Source organism: Rhea americana, unplaced genomic scaffold (genome assembly GCF_003343005.1).
Source record: "Rhea americana isolate MKP2758 unplaced genomic scaffold, rheAme1 scaffold_59, whole genome shotgun sequence".
Taxonomy (NCBI): domain Eukaryota; kingdom Metazoa; phylum Chordata; class Aves; order Rheiformes; family Rheidae; genus Rhea; species Rhea americana.
This window is the reverse complement of record NW_028186745.1, coordinates 3,336,710-3,355,733: the sequence shown is the minus strand read 5'-3', so window position 1 is coordinate 3,355,733 and position 19,024 is coordinate 3,336,710. Positions and strand designations below refer to the sequence as shown.

General features: G+C 37.3%; 1 protein-coding gene across 9 annotated transcripts in view; it reads right to left on the bottom strand.

The window, feature by feature from the left end:
* DMD (dystrophin) overlaps nucleotides 1-19,024 on the bottom strand; it is a 1,137,868-nt gene that overhangs the window by 73,282 nt on the left and 1,045,562 nt on the right. For all 9 annotated transcript variants that reach the window (XM_085319436.1, XM_085319439.1, XM_085319437.1 and 6 more), the window contains one exon: nucleotides 12,121-12,182. In XM_085319436.1, the coding sequence (XP_085175562.1) occupies nucleotides 12,121-12,182 (62 nt within the window). The remainder of the gene's footprint in view (nucleotides 1-12,120; nucleotides 12,183-19,024) is intronic.

The window sequence follows — 19,024 nt, the reverse complement described above, 5'->3', positions numbered from 1 at the left end:
AAAGAAAATATTAAAATATTCCTGGCAAAAATTCAGTTACTCAGCCCAGTAAGTTTTCAGGCGTACCTCTGAAATTGCATAGAGCTGATAAGTTGTAAGGGGAGCGTGGAAAGGAATTAGAACTGACAAGAAATAAATGATATAATAAGATTTTTGTTAAAACACTCTCAGGTGGCTATCAAACGTCTTCAAAACTCCCCACTAAACAGAAGAATGTTTAACCACTTGTTCCAAAATCAGGACCTTACAGAAAAAAAGGCAGACCACAGATCAAACCAATCAAATCAGACCAGTTGCACACTGCACAGAAACATCTCTACATTTTTGAGGCTAAGTAAGAGCTATGTAAATATTCAACACTGAATTATGGTTCTCTCCAGAGCAAAGCATAGCAACTGTTCAATAGTCCAAGCAGCAAATACCAAACAAAAACAAGAGGATGAATTTTTGGTCATAATGTGTTTTGGACCGAATATATCCAGGAAAATGTATTTTTACTCCTTCTGTTCCATATATCTCTGTGAAAGACTGAAGAAGACACGTTTGTTCTAATCCTGGCTCCAGTTCTGCTAAGAGCAAACTTGGACAAACCCCTTTGCACCAAGATTGAAGATAGATTTACTGAAAGCGAAGTCAAAGCTACTACGGCTAAAATCCTGCAGGTACCTCAGCTAACCCATTTCCAACTAGATTCAGCCTCTCTGCACTACAGTTYAGATATACCACCACTTGCATTGTCCAGAGCTGAACTCAAGAAGTAAAAGTTAGTGCATAATTTTGGCAAAGGGCTTACGTGTGCGCAAGCATACATACTACCTAAACTAACTGCATACTGCTGCAATGCTGTAGCTTCATTGAAGAGAACATAAACTATCAACTTCACTGTTTTCAGAGTAAGTAAATGAACTGGTGCTGTTACYAAGTGAAATTACTGGCTCCTTGCAGGGACATTACAGGGCACCTCCACTGAGAATCCGAGCAGAGCATGGGGGCACTTCTATGTGCTACAGCGTGCCCTATCTGTACTGCTCAAAGAACAGAACGCCTCCTAGCATGCTTTGGGCCACAAAGATAACGAAGGGACTGCAAAACCTCCCACATAAGGAGAGGCTGAGAGTGCTGGTGCACTTCAGCCTGGAGAAGAAAAGGTTCGGGGGAATCTCACCAATCAGTATAAGTATTTGAGGGAAGGGTGTCAAAAGGATGGGGCCAGACTCTTCTTGCAGAGCCCTGTGGCAAGACAACAGGCAACGGGCACAAACAGACACAGGAAATTTCACTCGCACACAAGAAAACCGTAAGGGTGGTTGAGTACTGAGCCAGGTTGCCCAGAGAGGTTGTGGAGTCTCCATTCTCAGAGATGTTCAGAAGCTCTCTAGACAGGATCCTGGGCAGCCTGCTCTAGGTAACTCTGTTTGAGCAGGGGTTTGGACCAGATGATCTCCAGAGGTGCCTGCTGGCCTCAATTGTTCTTTGATAAGCTATCCAAATAACTCCTGGGCACAGATATTCATGGGTGGTAGAACGTGCTACGAACCATCCCAACAGATAGGTCGACCAACTGTAATTTAAGGGTTTACTAGTACAGAAATAGGTTGTTCAGTGCCAGCTGGCTTCAGGGCCCAGGTACATTTGTGAATGCATTTAATTTACTAATTCTGATGAAAATTGTGGGGCCTAAGGAGTTAATGATGGGAAAGTGCTTTGCAAATGTGAACTACTCATTGAATACAGAAAGAACAAAGTGATACTAGCTCAGAATAGCTCAGGCAGCCTACTGGGCTAAACAGACCTAATAAGCTGCCTCCAAGAGCAGAGAAAGAATATTATGAAAATATTATGAAAAATACGGCAAACAGAACAATTCTTTAAAGAAGCTCAATGCACATACCAGCAAACTTGTTTGTAACGGAATTTTGGGTATCCTAGAACCATTTACAATGCTGTACAAGTTTGAGTAGCAGAGGGAATATAGGTTCCATTACATAAATATATTTTAATTAAACAGTTCTGAATGAATAACTTGAGGTTCAATAATTCAATAGTCTTGCATACCTAAATAAAAACTGAGGAGTGTCTCTAAAACACCATCTTACGAGAGAAATGGAAAACTTTCAGCTTAGTATATGATTTCATTTTCTTTGCATAGTTCCATATACCTTTCTAATAAGCAGTTCTCTGGTGTATTGTTCCTGCCAGCACTCTCTCTCACAAAAACACTGATAGGTCCAGAAACCTTAATGGGGCGTGGAATAAACTGTGTAATTTCTATAAAGTAACTTAATCTGTCTTGAAGGCAAATTAATAAAGCAGTCCCTTGCCAACGCACTGTGACTTCAATTTCATTTTGTACCCCTGTTGTAACTCTGCACTTGTATTCTGCAAAACCAAAAAAAAAAAAATCCTGGAAGTAACATTTTTATTTGATAAAAGTGAGACTCAGCAAARTTAAATACACTGGAGATTAACACAGATTATGGCTAGCATTTGATAAAAATGAGTAAGCATTCCCTACATTTCAACTGACTATTCTGAAAAAGCTTTTCTACTTAAAATTTACTTTTTAAGAAGTAAATATATACACATATTTCAGTCCTCAGTCAGGGCAGAAAGTACAACTCATGAAGTCATTTAATCTCAACAGTGCTACAGTTTTCTTTTACAATACTTATAATGCACACTGAATTTCTTATCACATTTAATGACATTGCTTGTTGATCATCTACAACAAGATTGTTGCTAAGAAGTGTCTGCACAATGTCAAGTGCTAGTTTCATAGCCCTCATCCCAGGTTTTGTGGAAGCTGTAGCAATACTAGCTTTTAGTTCTAAATGCTGAGGTCCAATATAGGGACAGCATGTCCCTACCCCACTATCCTCTCTTTTCCCATTATCAATATTAGTTCATACTTAGTTCTTACCCCAATGTCAAATGCTCACAATCTGTTTGCTGTGCCAGCACCTCCATGCTCCTAATGAAAGATTTATCTGGTGATGACAGTCATTTACTATGTTGCTGCCATACCATGCAATATCTTTCCTTCAGATTTTAGGCCCAGCAATTTTACCTTTTAATTTTATTCTTTTCTTCTATATTTGGGACCACTTGAAGGCTTTTTCTTGACCTCACTCACCAGTCTTCGTTTGTCCCTTTCATCTATTTGCTGCCTGTTTTTCCATTTCTACCAAAATGGGTACAAAAATGGCACATTCTAATTATTTTAAATTCAAGTCTCTGCAACTAATAAAAGATTTTATGGCTCTTGAAAGACTACTGTGTTAGCATTTTATAACTAGAAGATAGGAATTCAAATTCTGAGCTAGACTGCAAAAGAAAGTAAGTTGTTCCTTGGAGAGAGCACAACAGTGAATCTCTACAAAACAAAGGCAGCTACAAACATCAGTTAAGAGAGACCAGCATCTAAGGATTTGCATAACTAACTCTCCATTTCCACCTTATCCTGTCAGTTAGTCATGCAGCTTAGAATTCGCTTGTTTCAATAACTTTTTCCCCCCCTCCTCTCTCTCCGATCTTAATAATTTAGCTCTCTTTCAACTGCTATGAAACTCCTGCTGTTGTCATCTTGAACTACTGCTGGAAATAACGCAAACAAAGAACAATGAGAAGCCTCACTTCTCTAATTGGGCTCAAATATTTCTCTTGCTTGCCTACAACTTCCTCTAAATGAACCCTGCATAAGACAAATAAGGGAAAAGATTGTCAGGGAATCAAGACTGGGTAACTCAGTAACATTAGTGGTAGCATCACYGCTAACAGCAATGGAGGGAAATTTACAGTAAGGTAACACTTTGCTTGGCTGGAAGTCAAACATTACTGCTAAATATACATTGGGTGGAGGAGGGAGGAAAAAGTACAAACAGCAGCAATCTTTCGAGAGCCTATAAAACCACTAGTAGTTCTTCCTTTCTTGTTTTTTTTTTCTTCTAGGTCTGGAGAGAAAAATCTGATGCTTTCTTCACTCCCAAACAGTCAGGACCCGCTAAATGTTACCTCAAGAGCTTTTACAATCTCTGGTAGGTAGGAAAACTATACATACAAAGCATGCTTTTCTCCAGCCTTTTCCTCCCTCTCCTAAGAGGGATGCACAGTCTCATCACTTGAAGGAGGTGATTAAAAGTCTGAAAACCCATGARGTACGAGACTGCAGATGATCTGCTGATCATTTTAATGATACCCCACCGCATCCCTATTCCTCATTGCTCAGAAGTAACTTTCAAACATAGATGAAAAAAATGTAAATGCTCAAGAGCACAAACTGCTTAGGTTCTCAACAACCATACAGTGAAAAAGGTTACCTGGTCACTGGAGAGGAACAGAACACATTTGAATATCAGTTCTTAATATTTACATGCAGGAATAAAAAGAAATCATGGTTCTCTAGTCACTCAGCCATGAATGAACTCTCTGTTCAAAGGGATAGTAATGCTTCTAGGGAAGAAGTTCTAAGATTATGTTACAGAAACATTGTAAGACAGAGCAGATGCCTATCACTCATCTCTACATAGCAGCAGATTCAATAAACAACTCCTGCAGCAGTAGGCACAGCAGTGAGATCACTCCATGTTCTTTGCAGGTTCTACCTCAGATACATCTTTTGCATCAGCCATTCAAATGTCTTTTTGAAAGCAATTTAAGGTGCTAAAGCATAAACAACTCCCAGAAACCAGAAATGTGCTTTTGACTACTACTTTTTGTTACAGACATCATTAGCACCTACATTTGTTTCACGACAATTGAGGCAGAAGGGAGAAGGTTATCTAGAAAATGGATTTCTTCCATGTCCATCAGTTGCCCACAAACTATTTATCAAGAACTTGTGCCTTTATTGACTTTAATGAAAAGGACTCCAAACTGTTAATAGTAAGAATTAAAATCAGAAATATTAAAGATAATCAGGTAATTGAATCATAACCTCTTCTGCGTAATTCTGTATGCATAAGAGTAGTCCCAGAACATAGGGGTTACACCCTTCCTCAAAAGAATTGGGGCAGTGTCATCAATGCACTTTTCAATGTTGTATTTCTATAGTATTGTAGAAATAGCAGTATTTATACAGAGCAGATCCTTCTGACAGTGAACAATCAGGTAAAATCACTCTTATTTGGAAAGGGTTCAACAATTTGCATCAGAAATCCTAATGATCAGCTGGAGTGTTTCACTCCTTACTGACACAACATCAACAAATAAGATGTTGGAATTATTTTTAAAAAGATGCTAAATTTCAGTTTTTAGATTTTACATATGGATATGAACTTTCTTCCAGAAATATTTAAAACAGATCCTGAAGTTCTTGTACATTTATTGAACAAAATGAGGTGGAGAGCACCCAAAAAAGCAATTAAAAAGTAATTAAAGCATTAAAAGTAATTAAAATTTTAAAGGTGGTCAGTAAGCTTCTAGGAAGATATTAAAAAAAAAAAAAAAAAAAAAAGATTTAGTGTCCAGCATGGAGGAACTTTTTTTTTCCTTAAGTAGCACACATCTATGACCCAGACAATAGATTTTCAGTAATGTGTTATCACTGAACTGCTTTGCATGGTCATTCTTGGAAAGACTAATCACTCTAYAGTTGCTGCAGCTGCTAGGAGTCCAGAATGACTGGATGTGTCATTTGATAATGTACTGTCCTCTAACACAGACTAATCTGGCTGAGTGTTTAAACACTCTGGGATGAGACATACTATCTCCTGCCAAAGGTTGTTCAAATAATTTGTCTCTCACATGCAATGTAATTAGAAGGCATCTCAGAAAGTCCTTTTAACCTGGAAACCATTTTGTTTTTTAGTTTAAAGAGAGCTACTTGTTTATATTATTGTGAATATTATTGTTATTATTTTTTAATGAATGAGGACAAAACACAATCATTTTACCTGATTTTACGGACAGTAATTTGCCTGGTTACCATTAAACCGAAAAGAACATTTTGAGAYGCAGTTAGTGTCTGAAGCATTCAAGAGTAAAATATGACATTGCCTTACTTCTTTCAAAGAATAAACTGGATCTCATCAGGTCAAATCCTCATTTGGTCACTCTTATCAAATCCTAATCTGATAAAATTACCAGAGTTGTTTTTATATTAAAAAAAAAAACCCTTTTGTTTGCAAGGTGAATGAAGCTACACTGACTCACCTGAAAACCTGAAAGTTTTACTGAACTATATGTTGTGACATGCTCAAACAGCAATTCATAAATATATTGCCTGCAGTGGATAAATGATTCTGGAAATAACATGTCAGTGTCATCTCTGACAATGCCTATCTAGCTCAGCTTAAAAATTGTTTACTATACAATCCTGAATAGACCATAATTTCACCACTAGCCACTAAGTCTTCATGTTTCATTGGACATTTATAGCACTCTGTCTTTTCAAGAAGTCTCTTCTCACATAGATTCAACGTAGCTGAGATTCCCTGACGAGCTGATGAGAATACTCAATTTCTTCCTGCTGTACGAAACCTTTACATAAATCTTCTAATGACGCTCTACAGTGGCATACATTGCCTCTTTAGGAACTGTAACTTAAAAATGCAAATGAGACAGATGCACAAAGGAAAGAAATTAATCAAGTAACACTGCTTAATATCAGTTGAGTCTTAGCCACTGACTCTTTTATTATAACAATAATTAATGCTATCATTTGCATTGCTTTGAGAATAAATAATGCTAAACATTGTTTTTATATATACAGACATACAGCTTAGCCACTCTCAATGAAGTGATACCAGCTTGCTGTACTAGAACAGTCCCACAGAGTAAAACAGCTGATAGAGTCTCTGCAAATTAATTAGTAAGTGGAAGATGCACAGGGCACCAAACTGCTACTGATTGCATTTATACTAAGAAGTGGATGAACAACACAGCATGTGCCAGCATGCTGATTATCTGATCAATTGACATGGCATTTGGGAACTTAGTTTCAGCATGTCATAGCTTTTCTTCAGCTTGCAAACTCAGAACTACAAGAGAGAGTATGATATAGACCTGGGTTTCACCCTATTTTGGGTTTGGAATGTGGCTAGGTTTTGCAGTCAGAAGCTCACCAGCGCTCCCATGTATGCTAGTTTAGATACAGCCTTAATGAAATATCATAAAACAAACAAACAGCAAACAAGTAGCTTCAAAAATATTAATGAACGGTGCCCATTTGCAAACCAAATGTGTAATACTTGAGTCAAACATTCCTACACATTCATGTATTCCATAACAGAACATTACTTTGCTCTCTCTGGAGTTTTCTCTTTCACAGACAATATACCTATGCTATAAATTTCTGGGGACACAAGGCTAAATACTCTTAATTGGTAGCCTATCAGGAAATTAAGGTTTCTCTGCCATAGTTACCTGCACTGATTGTTTGGAGCATGTCTATACAGGAGACAATCATTCTCTGGCAGAAAGACAGCATGCTCCAGGTCTGACTACTATCCAAGGCTGTTAGAACCCCCAAAATCCTATTTACTAGACTGAAAATTAAAATTTGTTATTCAGATTATAATTTGCTTGAAAATGACAGCAAAGGATAAATAATTTTTTTAAGCTTATATGCACCATCTCAYTGAATTTCAGTAGATGTGCATGATAGGCACATCCTATTAATACAGACATGGGAATCAATGAGCTGGACATGAATAAAATCTCACAGAAAAACAATACACTGTGCAATAGTTTTGTAACAAAAATGCATAATTTTTTAGAGCACAGAGGGGTAGTTTATCCTCTCCAGTAAGCATTTTATAAGGACAAATTAAACTACACAGACCCCCAAAAAATATAATGCTTATTTACCTTGATCATTCCATCAGAGTTAAAACCTCACATTACCTATACTAACCTGTACAGAATGAAGAACAACATGATGGCTGCTGTCAAAAGCCTGGTGGAGGCTCAGAAGTGCCTTTCAGCTTTCTCTTATCTTATGTTAAGCAATTTAGACATTTCTTCCATATATTCTGCAGACAAACTGATACTCCCCTCCCCCTCCTGCTCCTAATTAAATGGAAAACCAGCATCAGCTGCAGCACTCTGCAGTCTCCTAGGGGTGGGTGTTTTTTATCCTCTTGTCTTACCTTGGTGAAATTAGGAGACATAAACAGATGCATATGTCAACATTTCTGACTGCATCCTGCAGTTGGAATTACTGTTTACAATGACAGCAATGTGTCTCGAGGAAACACATACTGTCATTACATGGGAAGGTTGGCAGAGGGAGACACCAGCCAGCATAACATTATGACACAACGGAGAAGTTTTGCTGGGCCATCATTACAAAGGTTAGATTCATTTTCAGTTAAGGACAAAATGTTATCATTCTGAAAATAGCTGTCTGCAATTAAATGTTCACACTTGAAAGATAATCTGAAAAAAAAAAGCAATCTCAGACTTATTTGGTTTCTGCTCTTCCTATCTCTTTCCTCACCCAAAGGTCCTTGAATTCTCCAGGACACAGTGAAATACCACAAATTTTCATTTCAGTGTTGCCCTGCGATTATCATGAAAGGTGAGAAAAATTAATTTGCAAGGGTCTGTTAAAGAAATGGGAACACAGTAAAAAAGCAGAGCTGCTGCAGGGAAATTGCTTTTGGAAAGAAAAGCAGCTGGAGCAGTTCTTGCTACTTTAAAGACAGAAGGAAGTCAGAAGAAAATGGGAGTGGTTCATAATGGGGTAAATCCAATCTGGGGGAAGTTTGCCCAAATCAGCCTTTGAATCTCAGATGCATCGCTGACTTTTACTACCTTTCCCATTTCAGCATTTGCTTTTTTACTGTGTTCTTAATTTACATAATAGTCAATCAACATCTATTAGATAAATTAAATGATGTAGCTAGGGTCATTACTCCAACTACCTCTTGCCACTCTGACTTGATTATGAAACAACAATCATGTTTAATGTTGACAGCTTCTCACGTAACTTGATTTAACCTTAACTAAATGAAGAGTGAAAAATTGGTCAGGAATAGATGGTTAATCAAAACTTACAGAATTGGTATGCTGTTTAAATAATAAAAAGCAGTCTGAAGCAAGCACTTTAAACAGCTTAAAAGCAAAAGCATCTCTTATAATATCGAGTTAAAAATTTATGATATACATATTAAATTTCAAATCAAACATTTTATAGTTATTACTACTATAACTGGCCATGTATCTGCAAATGAACTCAAAGAGACTTTGGAAACACTCCTTCATGGGCAGGCTATTTTATAATTTCTTCCTAATGGTTCTTTCTGCTTTCTCTGATGCAGTCACTATTGGAGGCAGAATATGGGACCTCTTGGACCAACAGCCTGACCAGCTACAGTTGTAGCATTTTTCTATGTTCTTTTATGAGTACCAAATAATCCTCCCAGTTAATTTAGCTTCAAATCCCTAAAAATAGAAATATTTTGGCCATACCAGAAAAAAATAAAGAAGTCACGGACAATAAATTTAAAACTTTGAATTCATCTATTTTAGCAAAATATAATGCAGTCATTAGTAGGTGTGAACTGGATGCATGAAGAATAAAATCAATACTACTGCTCTTTTTACAGAAAGGCCTTTTGTGGCTCAAAGACAGAGGCCAATGTATGTTACCTTGTTGAGACTGCAACTTTCCTCATTCATTTAAAAGAAATTAACTTTTCAGTAATTTTTAAGAATATAAGTTAGACATAAGGATCCCTAGTATATTATGATGTACTAGCATCATAAAATGTGGTATATTTACAGAAAGGAAAGATACCAGTCAGTATCAAGAGATGTACAGAGAACTACATCACATAGCTGAATTATTCCTTACGGGCTGAGTGTAGGAGTTAGAAAGACAGAAATGAAAAGCATTGATGGGCTTGTTGTCATTTTTTTGTATTTGCCTGAATTGTAAAATTCACGTATTCTACTGTATTTTTAGATTGCATATATACTGCAAAAAGATAGCTAAGCTCTTTACTAGTTTCTTCATATGAATGAGAAGAAAAATGTAGATCCTTACTTGGGGAAAAATAATAGGACCTAATGAGTATGCAATACAAAATCAACTTTAATAATATCTTTTCAGATAAAATATTACCGAACAGTCTGAAAAGACTTCAAACATCCCATTATTACCGTTTTGACCTGAGGCAAAGCAAAGCACTGAAAACCCACTAAGGGTTCTATTCAAGACTAAACGGGTTATGCTTGCATTATGCAATTTGTATGAGAGTTAGACAATGCTGAATATACTTGATTCAAAAATAAAATAAAATGGTGGGTTATTTAGTAGCTATTTTATCAAAGCTTCATCCTACATGGCAATGCACAAGGAATCGCCTTGGTTCTGTACTCATACTAATAAAAATATATATTATGCATCCTTTGCCAAAACTAGTATTGCTTCTGTACTAATAAGCACTTGGTCCCAGCTCAAAAAGAAAACTCTAGCCAAAGAGACCACTGCGCTTTCGGACATTTCATGCTTCTGAACAGGAAAACAACATTTTATGGGGGGAGGGGGGGTCTGCCTAAACATGTTCTTTAAGCAGTCAGATATAAGAATGGCTTAAACTCTTTACATCCAGGTGATATACATAATGATAAAATTTTCAGTTAAACTAAAAGCAAACTGACTTCAACCATCCTTTGAACTGTTGACCTGAAGCCATCAGGGCAGTTTCTCCCTCATCTATAGTTACCTCTTCACTTCTTGATATTCAAGAGTAATCTAGCTGAAACACGGAAATATCAGAAGAAGAAGAGTTTCATCAGAGCTTTAGGTCTGACCAGCAACAGCATCAGAAATATTTTGCAATCTCCAGATCAAAGTAGCCTGCAGAGTCAGACTGCAGTTCAATTAACAGGGAACTGTTCGAAGATCTACCATACTAAAGAGATGTCTGCATGCACGATCACTATTTGTCCTAATAAACTACTCACTTTAAGAGAGGAAATACAAAGAAGAGAAACACAGCAATACATTATAATTAAGTGGCAAGTCAACACTTGTCTGCTTTGGCATTCAATTAGCCTGAATTTATACACTTTATTGTCCCTTGCTGATATATAGAACAGTATTCTGAATTATTTATAAAACATAAATTGTTGCCACATTACTAATACTATAAGCAGAAATTGACTTCACACTATTTCATTTCATCATACTGTTTTTCTAAAAAAATTGGAGTATGTCTTTATCTCAGTGCAGTGCAGAGATACCTGAGTTAGCTTGAAACAGATTAGTTGAGCTACTTGCAAACAGTCTAATTATGCCAGCACAGAGTTTAGCAGGAGATAATTTAAGCTATTTTTCACCAAGGTAAATAAGCCTGCACTGAATGCTAGACTGGACTGCCCTGGTACTTGAGCTAACTTGTTCAAAACTGGTTTATGTACCCTTTGCTGTAGAGATGTAGCTTCCTTTATGAGTGCAGCATATTCATTGATATTTCTTTTAAAGAGAAATAGCTTATTTTTTATTATACTCTCTCTTATTTATTCGAAAGACCATTAAGAGGAAATAGCTATTAAATGGTCTATAAAGCAGCCTATAGTAGAGTATGGATTGACCTATTATATCTTATAGACGTCCTTCTATTATTAAATCAAAAGCTGCTGAAAAAGTCCATCAGAGAAGCACATCTGTAATCATATCAAGATTGCAATTTGGGTATTCAAAATAGTATCATGACAGCTGCCATGTGTTCCAAGTGTTGAAAGTGCTTCCTACTATCCAAAAGTCAACATTAACAGCAGCTTGGTTTGATTTTTCATCTGCCTTTTGTAAAACAGATTAGAGTAAAAAGGTTCACAATTATACTTCTGTTTTATGATTTTTTTTTAATTTCTGTCATAGTTTTTCTCGTAAGAATTTGCAGCAATGCACCTCAATTACTTAGTAAATCCAGTGCACATTCCAAATAGGCTAATGTAAATATCAGTTTTATCTACAGTGTGTTTGAAATGTGTTATTATAGCCTACATATTTCTCTGACAGAAAATTTAATCTTGATCTAAGCACCAGCCTCTCTCTTTCACTTAATTTTATTTTACTACTCCTGGAAATCTTTGTCTTAACAATTAATTCAGTTTTTAAAAAAAAAAGAAAAAAGAAAAAAAGAAGGTAGATAAAAGGTAGATGTGTCTTACCTAAAGACTGGTAAAGCTCAGTCATTTTGGGATGATCCCAGCAGGTGGTTTGTGTCTCATGGCTACAACACAAAATACAAAAGTTAGTAGAATAAAATGCTGGATTTTCTCTTTCCATTGCACAAAGAGTAGTCCAAGGTCTGTATCACAATACTGTCCCAGAATATCACCAGTATTCTGGGCTGCTAAAGGAGAGAGTCTCATCAGTGGTAGACATGCCTTCTTTCAAAACTAGCTGTTATTGTGGAGCATTATATTTAGGCGTGAGCTCCAAAAGTAAAACTAAAAGTACGGCTAACATTAAAAACACTGTAAATATTTATCTATATCATAATGTTTTGGCGAATTTGTAAACACACCAATTAGTTTTTAAAAAGTCTTTGTTTCATATGGATCATCCCAAATTGGAGGACAAATGTTTAAAAACTTCTTAGTTGTTCTCAACAACGTTTATGAAAGTTCTCACCAGATATTGACATCCATTGTATTTTTGACCTGTTTTACTCTAAACACTTTCTACTCTTTTAGGTATGTTGTATAAAAGCTACCAAATGCAACAACTGCAATCTATTCATTTCATTCCAAACATCTGTACTAAATTCTCACATAACACTCCATTGAATCACCACTGTCTTATACTGCTTTTCAGGCCAATGTGTTGTACCCCATATATTGATGGTCTCCTTATTTAAGGCTATTTGTTCCTCTTGTTGGTTCGTGGGACTCCCAGGCCCTTTCACTTGCCTGAGAGATCCCTGATAAGTTTCAGGAGACAGAGCAGTTGGGAAGCCAGGAAAAAACTAAAATGGGGTTATGAAACTCTGCAGTATGACTAGAATGTTAATTGGACAATCTCTGCATTGAAGCTAGCAATCTTTAGTTTTGCAACAAAATATGTTGCCAAAAGACATGCAGAGCATGAGAAAGTCAACGAAACAAAGCATTAGTGTAATAAAAACTCATGTCTCCAAAGTTTACATATTTTATGATTTTTTTAAATGACAATATACATAGTATGATCCTGCTTCCATTAACATGGAAAACTTAGAAATAAAATTCTCTTTATCTACTCAGTATTCACTAAAGACCTGGTCACACAGTATTCAGCTATATTAAAAGATGACTATATGCATTCATTAAAAAGAATCTGAAAAGTATACACAATATATGGTTGCTTGCAATCCCATTTGCAGTCCCTGTACTTAAAAAGCAGACATCCTGGTTCCAACACACACTCATAATTTGGAGGAAAATATGAAACACAGCAGGACCTGATCCACAGTGCCTAGAGTCACTGTAACATACATCTTGTAGCTCCAGGGGATAAAATCACAACCCAGGGGGCAAACTGAATGCTCTTGTACAACAAACAGTGCACTAGGGAACCAATACAATGATGTTGTTTTAGAGAACAAACTGTCCTTGAGTTCTTCTTAAGGCAGTGACTTTCCAAAGCACATCCTCACAGGTATAATTTAGGCTAAAAAGGGGTAAAGATTTCAACAAAACACTTCAACATGACCACTACTAAAGGAAAAGTCATGACATGTTTCTTACTGTGATTCAATTTTCATCTGAAAGACTGGCTATTTACCTGATCCCAGTGAACAGTTTATTGCCCCATCCATATATTCATGAGCTGTGTATAATGATTTCCAGATTTTGCTCTGGTAATTGCTAGAAAGAATAAAATTGAGGAGATCATAGGCAATAAGCTTAAGGAAAAATGCAGGCACAGTGTTGCTCTACCTGGACAAAAAGATTAAAAAAAAAAAAAAGAAAGAAACTTTTATCAACCTCAGCATCTGCTCTTCCCAGTTATGGTGGCTAAAGATAGTGAAAGAGGGAGAAGGACACTGGAACACCTGAAGTAGTCTTGTTCTTTGCATTGGTAAAAAATTACAAGTGCAATGAGAGGTGGTTGCAATCACATTAAGTAATCTGAGATTTGTCTGTTTCTCAAATGCAGCAACTTGGTAGCTTAAAGTGAAAACCTGCTTATCTGAGTCAACCCCATCCGAGTTTCTCAATTTCTTACCATGTTTGGCATATAGGGAAGGTTCTACAGCTTTTAGCATATCCAGTTAAAATGCACYTTTGTGGTAAAACAGAAGCAGTTTCAATTTATACACTGATGCCATAAAAATTTGGCTACCATAAGCCTCTGCATGTATTGTAGCAGCCTGATGGAAAAGAGGAAGARAGTGTATTTATTGCAAAGGAACTCTGTAGTGAGAGATTTTGTGATTTAGGTAAATGGATTGCTGAACCAACTAAACATTCAAATCCATAAATCARTGACCGCAGTTCGTTAGCACCCAACGTTAGTTCCACATCGATAGCTCATGAGGCATGAGTCTGACATTCCTGTCTTACTTCCCTGMGGGCAGGTAGCCCCCAAATGGGGCTATTATAGGGAAAAAAAAAGTCCAGAATTGCAAATAAATGGGTTTGTCAAACTGAAGGCTGAATTGAAGCTGGTGAAACAAACTTAGGAATTTTGCTGATCATTTTCTCCACATCTCTTTATTATCTAAAATGCTGTGTGTGAAGTACTTGTCAGATACTTGAATAGCAACTGTGCCATTGATTCATATGTCAGATCTTAGAGTATAAAATGGAAGAAAAAAAGAACTTATGCACAGAGTTACAGGAAGGGTCTGAAAATATTCTGCTTAATCTTCCCTGTGAAATCAGTTTGGAAGCCTCAGATTATTCTATGGATAAACTATATCACTTTATATTCCATAGCTGTTAATCTGGTAGTTTTCAAAGGCACTGATTCCCCATTAAAATATTTTAAAGCCATCAGAGATCTGGTAAAGAGGTTGTAAGCAAATATTCATAGAGAATTCTAGAATCATATGCCTGTATGGAAGAGAAGAACAAAAGGACCATTTTAGATGTAGAAAATTTTAAGCTTAATCGCTCTTCAACATTACATAGGTGATCATATTTGTATTGATTTTTTTTTTTTTTTTATGGTAAGGCCTTACCATGTATCATTGAATTTCAGTGTGTATGGATTAAGCTTACGGCATTTATTAATCATCTGRAAAATACATAAATTGATTCCCCTAAGATCTTGTAAATAAAATTTCCATTGCCAGAAAAATACTGGATTTCAACTGTTTTCATAAACTGTTAATGTAAATAACCCCAGCTATATGGTGTGCTTTTCTTTGATGTGTATAAAATTAATTCCCTCAGAAATGTACCTTTTATTAGGAGCTGCTTTCCTCACTTCATCTACAGATTAGAAGGATAGAATTTGTAGGGTAGCTAAATTTCCCCTTCTATTCCCCCCCCCAACACACACACACCCTCCACTTTGTTTCTAAACTTTGTTTCAAGTTAAAGAAAATAGATCTTTGTTTAGGGTAAAAATATAAAGTCAGTGTTCACGTAACTCTTGCCTTTGCTATCTAAGCAATGACTGGGTGATGGGCAGAAAACCCCATATCAGGTTTGTATTATGATTCTTGGCAGTTCAGCAGAGATTACTGAACTTCATATCCTGTAAGAGAGCAAGGGACAGACTCGAGAGCCATCGGCACACTTCTTAGCGCTTGCAAGAAACTGAATGTTTTAAAGAAAACTGAACCTAGGTCGCTGTGAATTCTGTAAAGGTTCTGTACCCGTGAAGAGTAAGGGCAGATTTTACTAGTACTTTACATGCAGAACACAAGAAGGCTGCAGCTATTTCACTCCATCTAAAAAGCCTTTGCCTCTTAACTGAACATTTTCAGCCCAGAAAGTTATCAACAATTCTGCACACAAGTGCAGCTCAAGGAAAGGTTAGATTCCATTGAGACTATTCTTCATAAGCCTCTTTGCCATTTTCAAAGGCCATTTAATTGTGAGCTTTGGGGTTGGACCGGTGGGGGAGGATTTGTGTGTATGCCCTTATTGTGAACACCATCTAAAGTGAAATGCCAGCTCAGCAGTTCCAGGCAGTCTCAGCCACACTTGGGAATGCTGTAGCATCCTTAATAGATCTGCAGCAAAATGTTTGCCAGAGCTTCAAACTCCAGTGAACAAGGCCCGTTATAGCTTGCAAGTCTGAAAGACACGAGAAATGTACTGCAAGTCTTCCTGGCTAGCAGCAGTTAAAGTAGGGCGATAATATGTGCAGAAAAAGGCACTCAAGATGCTTTTCCAAAGAACTGCCAACATATGAAGACATTAACGCACATAGTCAATAGTTTTACAATATTGCGTATGCTCACAGGATACATTTTTCAATTTGTCTTTTCACTTAGGTCAATTAATTAATTACTAGCTTTCAAATYACAAAGATTTTGCAACAACAATAATGACAATAAAAAACAAGTGCGCTCACGTGGCTTGTTTTCCTTTTTCCACCTGATGCAAAGGTGGAAAGAAAAATTAAACCAGGTTTGAAAAGAAGAAGAACAGCAACGGATAATGGTGACACCTAAGTGTTGGTGTGACCGGCACACTAAATACACTGATAATACAGTGGGATGAAAACATAGTCTTCACTTAATATACCCCTTGGGAACTGTAGGACCACCTCATTAAAGGATAATCATACTAAATTAGCAAGGATAATTTCTGTATGGGGAATTCTGTTACACTATGCCTGTGCAAATTCCTCTGTTCTTGCCAGAAGCAGAGATTTGTCTCTCATCCTTGCAGTTACAGCTAATAACATATTAATAATAACATATAGGATTGAAAACCTGAATTACAGTTCCTTTGTTATAACTTGAATTGTTGGACAATATACACTTATTTCCTTTTCCTTCATTTTATATTGCCTTTGAGCAACACCAGCAGCAGGAGGAGTAGAGAAAAATGACCCCCTCACCCCCAATATTAAAACACTCCTTCATGCATCAAACTGAAACATTCACAAACATTTTAACTATTCTTGATTTTATTTATTCTCTCAGTTTTTGTATCTAAGATTCAGTCTCTCATGTTTATTCATTGCTAAGCTTCAGGGTCTACAATTAGAGACTGCAACTGCACACTCTAAACTATTACATTCTCTTCATCTGTGATATTACAGCAAATTCTGCTGCACTTCTCCCCTTACCCTTTATTTGAAAAATGTAGTAAGAACTAGATGAGCATGTGTATATATGTGTATAGAATAAGAAATTTTATCAGGTGGCAATAAATAGATACTTACATTTATCAAAGAATTAAATTAAGAATTTCACAGTGTACTGAATGGATCTAATTTCAAACAMCACCAATTTACAATGCCTTTCACCTTTTGTCTTTAAGATGAGCAAAAGGCTATTACAACTGCCTTTAGATTGCTGTCAAAAAGCCAGAATAAACATGATAGAGCTGTTTGGGTCTGGCTAAACTAACAAAAATGCAACTTAAATTGTTTCTATGAATAGATTCTACCATTCATCTAAAATAAAAATGTTTTCAGAATAGATGACAGTGATTGCAAGAAAGACTTAACAGCTGTCTTTTTACATTGTTTCATTAATTTTTTGCACAAAACAAGTTACTGCTGTGGAAAGCATTAGACAGGGATGTAAAAAGGTGGCACTCCCTTGTGCTTTACAAAGGGCTACTGTTTTCATTTATAAATCTAGAGGCCAGTGATCTATGCACAGAGATTATTTCTGTTTAAGCCAAGGATCAGTGTCTTTTCAGCAAAAATGTGACTTTAGCATGTTTTATTGGCTTTTGTGAGATTTATCAGAATGCTGAAGGGAAGCACGAATGCACATGAAAAGTTCGTGCTGATATTGGAAATGAATGGTAGCAGGAGGGCAAATACCAACTGCCAAGTACTGAATAGTAACTCTTTTTTTCTCCCCAGTGATGTTAAACATTTATTTTGTACACTTTGTCACGGGCAAAGATTACCACTCAGTTGTTAAGGCTTGGTGAGCCTGCCCCTCCAGCTGTTACTTGTCCACTGATCTATTTGCTTTGCAAAGCTTATCCTCTCCACTTCTGCCAAAGTAATTTCACTGCAGGGTCTTGTCGAATCCAGGCGCAAACAACGACGACTTCAACCAGCTCCTTAGTGCTAAAAGGTCAAAGACCCTACACATACCCAGCTTCTTGTTTCCCCAGCTCCTACGCATACACTCTCAAAAACCACTTCTCTGCCCAACTGTGGCTGAAGAGGAGAGCTGGGACCCTGCTGACAGCCACAGCCGGGAGATGTTGTCGTTTAACATACCTGTTGCAGAACATCATGCCCCACACAATCACAAGAAGTACAGCACACAAAACATGCATGAAAGAACTTGGAAGGACCCCTCACCCCACTTCTTCAGGTTACTGACTTCAAACATGGAATTACCAGACAAAGTAACACTGCTCTAAACATCTGCACGCTTAAAAGAATTCTATGGAAGTTCACTCATGAACCGAGTTACAAAATGCACTACACACCACATAGGTGACACTTTACAGCATCCCACTATCCTCTGAGACCTGAAGAGCCCTAAAAAGAACAAATTTTCATTCTTCTGAGCCTCCCCCAAAGCACTTACTATCTCTGGCACATGTATGATTTCCTGGCTCCTCCTCAGGATTTAGCAGTATTAGCCTACCCACACACATGCACAAATATTCCTACATGTGTAAACTCACATCCCTGTGCCCCACACAATCCARCAAGCCGAATATAGCCCCAAACTGAGGTCTCATAAAAGAAGCACTGAAATAAATGTCAATTCAAATTCCCAGAAGAAATCAGGCAGAAAGTTGMCCTTTCCAGTGCCGTAAAGGCAAGGTAGGGCCGCCGCCTCTCCCCACGGTCTTTAGGGAGGATGCTCAGTCCCCCCAGCCCCAGCCCCAGCCCCGCCGCCGCGGGCAGGCGGCAGAGCAAGCGCGGGCGCGGCCGTTGCAGCCGGAGCAGCTCGCGACGCCCAACCCGCCTGCCCGCCAACGGTCG